Genomic DNA, 8,202 nt, shown 5'->3' with positions numbered 1-8,202 from the left:
CCCCCCACCCCGCTCCCACCCCTGCGGCCGCTGCCCGCCGCTAGGCCCGGGCGGCGTCCGGTTCCAGAAGCTCCACCGAGCTGCTCCCGCGAGCGTGTCGCTTCACCGGGCCGAGGCGCCTGGGAGCCCCCAGCTAGTGGGAAGGTGAAGGGAGGTAAAATGCTGAGGGAGCCCGTGGTGACCTGTGGCACCACGAACGGCCGAGACGCACAGAACCGCGGACACAGCACCGAGTGTCAAACGGGTGGACACAGCTGCCAGGAGCGCCCGCCCGTCACCGGCTCTCCCGGGCCGCAGGGACACACTGTGCATGCTGGCGTGTGGGCCCGCCGTGCCTGACTAGTCCCGTCCCCCTGATGCTCCCTTCCTGTGCATGGCCACGGTCTCCAGTAGGTGGGACCCGGAGGTTCCCGTCACCCCCGACAACAATCAGCCAGGTGAAGTCCTTTCTCTGGTTGGCCTCTGACAACTCCACTTCACGTTCAATAGCAGTCACCTCTGCCCACGCACGGTCACGCAGGGGCAGGGAGGGGCAGGGCAGGCAGGTCTCCCAGCCTTTGCCACGCATGAGCTGACGAGGACAGGGGGAGTGGCTCCTTTCCACGGCTCCGGTGAGGGCCGGCTGGACCAAGGGCTTGGCGCCACAGGCGGGTTGCCTGGGAGAAGCCCTGCCGGCGCCAAGGTCCACCGGGCCCTGAACTGCCCACTCTTCTTGCCGTTCTAGGAGCAAATCCAGAACCAGCTGGACCACCTGAAAAGAGTGAAAGACCTGAAGAAGCGGCGTCGGGCACAAGGGGAGCAGGCACGGGCCGAACTGCTGGTAAGGGTCACCGCCGCCGTGGCGCAGGCCACTCGGTTTCTGGAGGGCCTGACTTAACCTCGTCCACCCAGACTTCTGAGCTGCGGTGACTGCCCTGGTGGCAGGAGGCAGCTCACCGCAGAAGCAAGGGCTTCCTGTAGTTTGCGGAAAGGGCAGGAGAGCCCCGCCCGGAACCCCTGGAGATCTGACCTGTCAGCGCTAGGCCGGGCAGGCCTGGGGCGCCTGAGAGAAGTGAAACTTTGGGCAGCTCCCTGTGCATCCAGAGGTGCTGAGGGTGACTGCGTGAGCCCCGCTGGCTTCTCTGAAGTGTTCCATTTCTTGACAACGCTTTGATTCTCTTGTGCCCTTTTATGATTGGAGTGTATGTGGTTTGGTTTGAGACCCCGGGGGAAAGCCAGTGGGTACCCAGATTAGAAGATTCTTACCCACCACTTGGGCTGGCCATTTTTTAAATATAATAAACAGTCCAGATCCCTACCCAGCAGAGGCGTTTCCATCTGAAGGTAGGACTGTCTAGCACCATCTTATGGGGGTGTGCTCAGAGCTGGTTCTGGTGTCACAAAGAGCTGGGCGGGGAACTCCCATGACTTCATGACATCCTCAGAGCCTGCCACTAGGCTCTTCTCAAGTGGGCGTGCAGAGACTGAAGTCACGATGGCCACAGCCGAGCCCTCCTGGTCGGCCTGTCACAGACTCGGGGCACCGAGCCTACCTCTAGCCACGTCGAGCTGGAGAGAGTCACACAGCCTCCGAGCTCAGTGTGCTCATGTGAATGGGCAGACCGGGCCAGGCTTACGGTTCTCACTCACGACTACCTCCGCCCGCTCCTTTCTACAGTCTTGTGTTGTCTCTGAGTGACACGGCCAGGGGTGTTGCATGTTCCCATCCGGGCAGCAGCGGCCCTGCCAGGCGCTGAGAGCTTTCACTCGCAGACTCTAAGCTCAGCCTGTGTCGCATGTGTCTCTGAAAGTCTGCTTCGGATGAAGACAGTTGTGAGCTTATGAAAAGGATTTAAGCACAAAGGTGTGTGCGCATCGCTGACTTGCACAGCGAGTGCCCACGCTGTAGGGGGAGGAGTCGAGTTTAAAATGGATGTCGCAGACCTTTGTAAAGGCTCAGAAAAAATTTTTTTTTTAAATTTCTTTATGCAGGGCCCTCCCTGGTGGCACAGCGGGTTAAAGCACAGCACTCTGAGACTGTCCCAAGCCCCTGGAGCAGGAGCTTGATCCCCAGCCAGGGAGTGACCCACAGGGCGCGGCAGACCTCTCCTGTGTCCCCGCTGCTCCCCTCAGCAGTGTGTTTCAGTGGATCTGCCTCTTCTGCTCCCTACTCTGTCTCTGCTGAATCCTCTCACCCCCTGTCCCTCTGGCCTGTACCCCAGTTCTTATATACATAAATAAATCTTTAATAAATATATTTATGCATACAAGAACCGGCATACAGGCCAGAGGTGCAGCCTCTGGGAGGACTCACTGGAGACAGTGGGGAGCAGAACAGGCGAACTGACTGAAGGACACTTAGGGGAGCAGTGGGTGAGACTGGAGCGGTCTGCTGCGCTGTGGGTCACCTCCCTGACTGGGGATTGAACTCGTGCTGCAGTGGCTGTGGCTAGCTTCACAGTACTACAGTTTCACCCTCTGCGCCACCGGGGAGGGCCCTGCAATAGTGAGTGTTTAAAGCAGTGGGCCTCATCAGCTCTGCCACAGTTTTGCTCAGACAGCCAAGATATAAGCAGACAGGGTGTGGTTTTGACCCATAAAATTTTACTACTAGGAATTATACAAATAGAATTTACTGACCCTCGGCTTAGAGTAAGATTTTAATGTGAGCTGGACAAGAGGGCAGACCAGCGTTGGCCCAAAATATTGTGCCCAGAGGAACCTGTTTGCAAAGCAGAAAGATGGGGTTGCTGCTGCACAGCCTTGAAAGCCGAAGGGGCCTGGCCCAGGCTACCAGGCTCTGCGTGCGCCAGGTCACCCTCCCCCGGCACGTCTGGCCACGTCTCTCCCGCTGCCTTCGTGGCTCCCCTTGCCTCGCCTTCCAGGCAGGTGTGCTCTGGTCTCTTCTGACCTGTCTGGCTCTTCCCTCAGCATCGTGGGCTGCGACCACGCCTTCCCTGTGTTGCCCCTCTGCCGGGAAGCTTTCCTGTTCTGTTAGAGACCTCACAGCCAATTCCATTCACCCTGCGGGTTGTGCGGACTTGCTCCAGGGAAGGCTCCCCAACTTCTCCCACCGGGGGCACCCACTCTTTGCTTGTCCACCAGTGATGACTTGTAACCGGTGAACCCAACTCCCACTCCACCTGCATGAGGGCCGGGACTGTGTCTCAGCTATCACCGGGTAATTCAGTTCTCAGTCGGAATAGATCGTCAGTTAGATGGGGAGCAGCGATTCAGTGAACAAGCTGCACGGTCAGTGTCCTGGCAGTGACCCCAGTGATGGGGTCTCGGGGTGCCGAGCTGGGGAGCAATGCGAGGGGGCCGTCTCCTCTCTTCGCTGCCTTTCCCGGTCATCCACGCAGAGCCTGACCCAGATGGAGAGGGAGAAGATCGTCTGGGAGTTCGAGCAGCTCTATCACTCCTTGAAGGAGCATGAGTACCGCCTCCTGGCGCGCCTCGAGGAGCTGGACCTGGCCATCTACAACAGCATCAATGGCGCCATCACCCAGTTCTCCTGCAACATCTCCCACCTCAGCAGCCTGATCGCCCAGCTGGAGGAGAAGCAACAGCAGCCCACCAGGGAGCTCCTGCAGGTAAGGCCCACACACCTGTCTTTGCCAAGCAGTGTCCAGCCCCTCTCCCTGGCTTTCTGGGCATGAGTGACTGGGACTCTCCGGGCTCTCCGCTGGGCTTTCAGAGGGAGAGCCTGTACGCTGGAGGCCGTGATGGACACACCTTAGCTCAGCCAGTCGCACTGGCACATGAAGAGGCCAAGGGCCTGTCCTGCTCAGGTGGCCTGCTGGTCTCTGCCAGCCTGTCACCTCATCGTTACCTCATAGGGGATTTGACCCATGTGGTGTTGAAAGACCCTTCTCACTGTCAAGTGAACGTGGACATGACGTGTATGTTACCACAATCCTAAAACAGCAAGCGCTTGAGCACGATGGTCAGCCCGGGCAGTCCTGTGGTGGACGCTTCCGCAGAGCACAGGAAGCGAGCTAATGTCCGTCCGTTGCAGCTCATGCAGCAGCCATGAGTTGTCTACTCTGCGTCAGGCACTGGAGCTAAGTGGAGAATAAGCGCTGCTGAGATTCATATTCTGCTGTTGAGACTGGACAGTCAGTGAACAAACACACGTCCTGGGTGCTGCCGATAACGCCATCCAGCAGGCGACGGTGCGTGGCCCGGACACACCCTGTGGGCCAGCCCGCTGCGTACCTGCTGTGAGCCAAATATGGCTTTAAACCATGGTAAGTCGTTTGAAGAAACTCAGGAGTATTTTATCGCCTGACGTGTGAAACGACATAAAGTTGAAGTTTCAGGGTCCGTGCATTTTTATTGGGCCATGTGCCGCCCACTTACTCAGCTGTTGTCTGCTGTGACTTTTCCACAAGAGCAGAGCGGAATCGTTACAGCGGAGTCTGTGTGACTCCAGAAGCCTCAAGTATTTCTTGCCGGACCCTTCAGGAAAAGGTTCAGTCCCTCCTGTGTTGGAATGATAGGAAGGCCTCGCCTTGAGCCTTCACAAACACCAGTATTTTGGTGCTCGGAGAAAAAGGAAGAGCTCGCAAAGGAAACAGTTGACCAGAGGGGCAGAACATGATCAGGAAATAATGTTCCAGAAAGAAGTGGAGACAGCTCTGCTACAGTTGAGATGAAATGACAGAGCTGATCAGCACGTGGCACGAGACATGGGCATCCTGGTCGGCCTCGGGTCGAAGGGCCAGTGGGCCAGCCTCACCTCGCAGAGAGGCGCGGAGGCCGGCGGGGGACAGAGGAAGGAGGAGACACGCTGTGCAGGGGCTGGAAGGAGGGGGAGGCGCCCTGGGGGTGAGGCCGGATGGCTTCATGGGACGGTGCTTACGGGTGAAAGCAGTCGGGGAGAGGCCTGAGTGAGACCCTCCCACCACGGCTAAGGCAGAGGCAAAGGAGGCTGGAGCCGTGTGCTGTCGGGTTTGGAAGACCGTGTCGCCTGGGAGAAGGATGGCGCACGGGGCAAGTGCAGGCTGCCAGCTTTGGTAGCACAAACCCATGACTTTCAGTCTCCTGAAGCTGAAAAGCAGAATCACTTTGTTGCTATTAAGTGGGGGTTCTGGGAAATATGGGGCTTTGAAAAACATGGGCAAGAACCTCATGACTTCAGGTTCGCTAACTCAGGCATCCTTCTCTGGGCCAGTTAGTCACCTACCTGGCCAGCTTGCTGTCCTTCATCGTAACTGTGGAGTAACATGAGCACACAGAGACGCTGCTAGAACAGAGAGCTCCTGTGTACTCTTCCCAGGCTTGCCAGATCATTATAAACATCTCTCTTCCGCATCATCATAGAGATCACTGTTACTATTCTACTGCATTAAACCTGTGTGTGTGTTAAGATCAAGAATGTTTTTGTATATAACTAAGGACAGTTGTCAAATGCAAGACATTGAGCATGGATACATCTGCCTCACCCACAGCCTGAGATGTAATTGAACCAACTGCCCTAATCATGTTAATAATGACCCGTTGAAAGGGGAAATTCCTTAGCTGGATTTGGCTTTCCCGACGGATTTGGCTTTCCCGACGATGTTGACCTTGGTGCCGTGAAGTCTAGTTATTTTTCACAAAGTAACTGATTTTTGGTTTTCAGCTATTCTACTCGTGTCTGTCAGTTCTTCCTCTCATCGTTAAAGTCAGGCTGGACCATCTTTGGGAGTGGGACTATGTGACCGGCAGCTCTCCTGGGGCCGGTGGGCCAGTGTGTGGCTTCTCTGTTCTGGGGAGACGCAGGACAGGCAGTTTGTGGACCCAACCATATCAGTGGAGTTTTCACCCCTTTCAAAGTTCGGCTCAGTGTCAGCTCTAAGCTTAATGATCCATCCCCCAGCGTCACCTCAAAAGCAAACCCTGGACGCATGAAGCAGCCCTTCATTCCTTCCCACCCACTGCCAGCCCTCATCTGTGGTGCGAGCGCTCCGTTTTGGGCGTGTGATATAACTGGGGGCCGGGGGTCGTGTGTGTCCTTTTGCAGCTGTTCAAGTTTCTCCCACATGCTAGGCTACTTTGTTTCTAGGACATAGTATATTGTTGAGAGGAAATATTAAGTGCAAAGTACAGAGTATGCTAGCTTATGCGTGTTTAGGAAGAGAACTGGAAGGTCCATGTGGACTAACTGTTATAAAGGCAACACTGGAAGCGGAACCCAGAGCATACCACAGTGAGGAGACTGGGACAGACAGGAAAGGGCTGAGAGTCTCGCCAAGTCTCAGACTCTGGTGATAAAACAAGAATGTGAGTCTATAACAGTAACAACAACAGAATCATCCTCCCAGCAGAAAGCCGACTGTATACTAAAGAATACTGGCAAGTAGTGGTGGATACCAGATCTGAGGGGGGACAGTTTGCTGGGAATTACACGGTCCACATGGGTTCAAAGATTCATAGATACTTCTAATTCCAAAGGCAGACAAGGCAGTGAGGAAAATCATCATTGCCTGGAAGGGGCACGTGGATACCATGTACCTTTAGAAAGATACAAATGCACTGGTCAAAGATGGCATGGCCTGAACTTAACTGAGCTTAACCCTCACGCATGTCTCAAGGACGACGGCCTGTGAAGTTCAGCGTCACACGAGAGACCCAGGCTGCGAGAGACATGCCGTGGATGGTCCTGGGCTACTGAGCAGGGGGCGTAGCCATAAAGGTGATTAAGACAAGCGGTTACATTAGGCTAAAGGTTGCTGCTTAGATAGAAGTGTTGTATCCACGTTCAAGGTCCAGAGTCGGGGGATTGTGCTGGAGTTACATGAGAAGGTTCTGTGTCCTCTGGAAATAGGGAGTGTAAAGAGGTATGATGACAACAGTGTCGGCGCACGCGCTTCCGAAGATAAATCCATTTATAACGATCTGGCGCGTCTGGGAGAGGAGCACACAGGGGCTCCCGTTCCAGCGGCGTGTCTGTGTTTGAGCAGACTCCACCATTACAGTCACAGCAAGCTGCCCAGGTAGGTGACTGATCTGTGGGGCCTTTCAAAGTTAGGCTGAAATGCCGGGGGAGTCGTGCCCCCAGTCTGCCTACCTGACAGGTCCTTCTTTGACTGGTCTTGAGCTCCTCGTGGCGCTGGTTTCTGCCGGGAGGCCAGCCCGTGGGTGGGGTCTCGGCAGGCAGCTGTGTGAGGGGACCCAAGTGGCCGATGGCTTCTCACAGTTCTCCTTTTCCTTTCTCTTGTAGGACATCGGGGACACGTTGAGCAGGTACAGTGTTCTGTCTCCCCAGAGTCAAGTCGAGGGCAGGAAGAGCATTCCCTGGCACTCAGTAAATCCTGCAGAGAGCCCAGGCCCCAGGCGGACCTTTTACTAGACTGGCACGTATCTGCCTGTGCCCAGGCCGGTACGAGCACGCGCAGGTCTAGGCAAGCAGAGGTCTCCTCAGTAACACGGAGGCACTGCTGACCACTGAGGGGAGGGGGCTGCTGGTGACTTACCAGGGAAGTCCACCACGGGTAGAGGTGGACAGAGACCCGGGCCAAGTGCAGAGGTCCCTGGTGGTTGTTGCTCCCCAGTTCTCATTTCTCTGCTGTTACGTCAGGGAGAAAGTGAGGAAGCGCGCCTGGGCTGGGGCGCGCCTGAACAGAGTGAGCAGAGTGGTGAAGAAAGGCGTCTGCGGGGTGGATGGCAGGGTGCACGCGACAGGCCGCAGAACGCGGTGTCTGGCGCAGGCTGCCTCTGGCCACATGCTGACTTGGGGGAGCTGAGCTCGAAAAGGCGGCGTCACGAAGGGGAGCCTTTGAGGCGGGCCAGGCCTCCTGGCGGGCTGCACGGGGCAGCACTGGCTGTGGGGAGAGTCGTGTGCAGAGTTGAGGTGCGTGAGGGCCCGCTGCAGAGGAGGCTAGGTGGAGGTTGTACAGCCCCGCGCAGAGGCCCCCTGGAAGTACTGTCCTTCCCTGGCACCTTTGGCACCAGGCTAGTTTTGGGGAGGAATTGATAGTTCTGGGGATGACTAAAGAGGTAGATCCCCAAGGTACTAGCCCTTCTTGGCCTAGGAATAGGTTTGATGATTTGAGATGGGAACCCAGAATTTCACTGGCTATTACTTAAACATAATTTTAAAAAATTGCCACCACGCGAGGATATGGAGAAAAAGGAACTCTCCTGCACTGCAGGTGGGAGTGCAAACTGGTACAACCACTATGGAAAACTGTTTGGAGGTTCCTCAAACTGCTAAACATGGAGCTTCCCTATGACCCA

General features: G+C 56.0%; 1 protein-coding gene across 1 annotated transcript in view; it reads left to right on the top strand.

Moving 5' to 3' along the window:
* Nucleotides 1-373: 373 nt before the first annotated feature.
* TRIM27 (tripartite motif containing 27) overlaps nt 374-8,202 on the top strand; it is a 13,033-nt gene continuing 5,204 nt past the window's right edge. Inside the window, exons 1-4 of the mRNA XM_004695445.2 lie at nt 374-454; nt 725-820; nt 3,342-3,572; nt 7,187-7,209. Of these exons, the coding sequence (XP_004695502.1) occupies nt 374-454; nt 725-820; nt 3,342-3,572; nt 7,187-7,209 (431 nt within the window). The remainder of the gene's footprint in view (nt 455-724; nt 821-3,341; nt 3,573-7,186; nt 7,210-8,202) is intronic.

This window comes from Condylura cristata, unplaced genomic scaffold, assembly GCF_000260355.1.
Source record: "Condylura cristata isolate star-nosed mole 26May11 unplaced genomic scaffold, ConCri1.0 scaffold00063, whole genome shotgun sequence".
Lineage (NCBI taxonomy): Eukaryota > Metazoa > Chordata > Mammalia > Eulipotyphla > Talpidae > Condylura > Condylura cristata.
The sequence above is the reverse complement of the archived record's forward strand: the minus strand, read 5'-3'. Positions and strand labels throughout refer to the sequence as shown.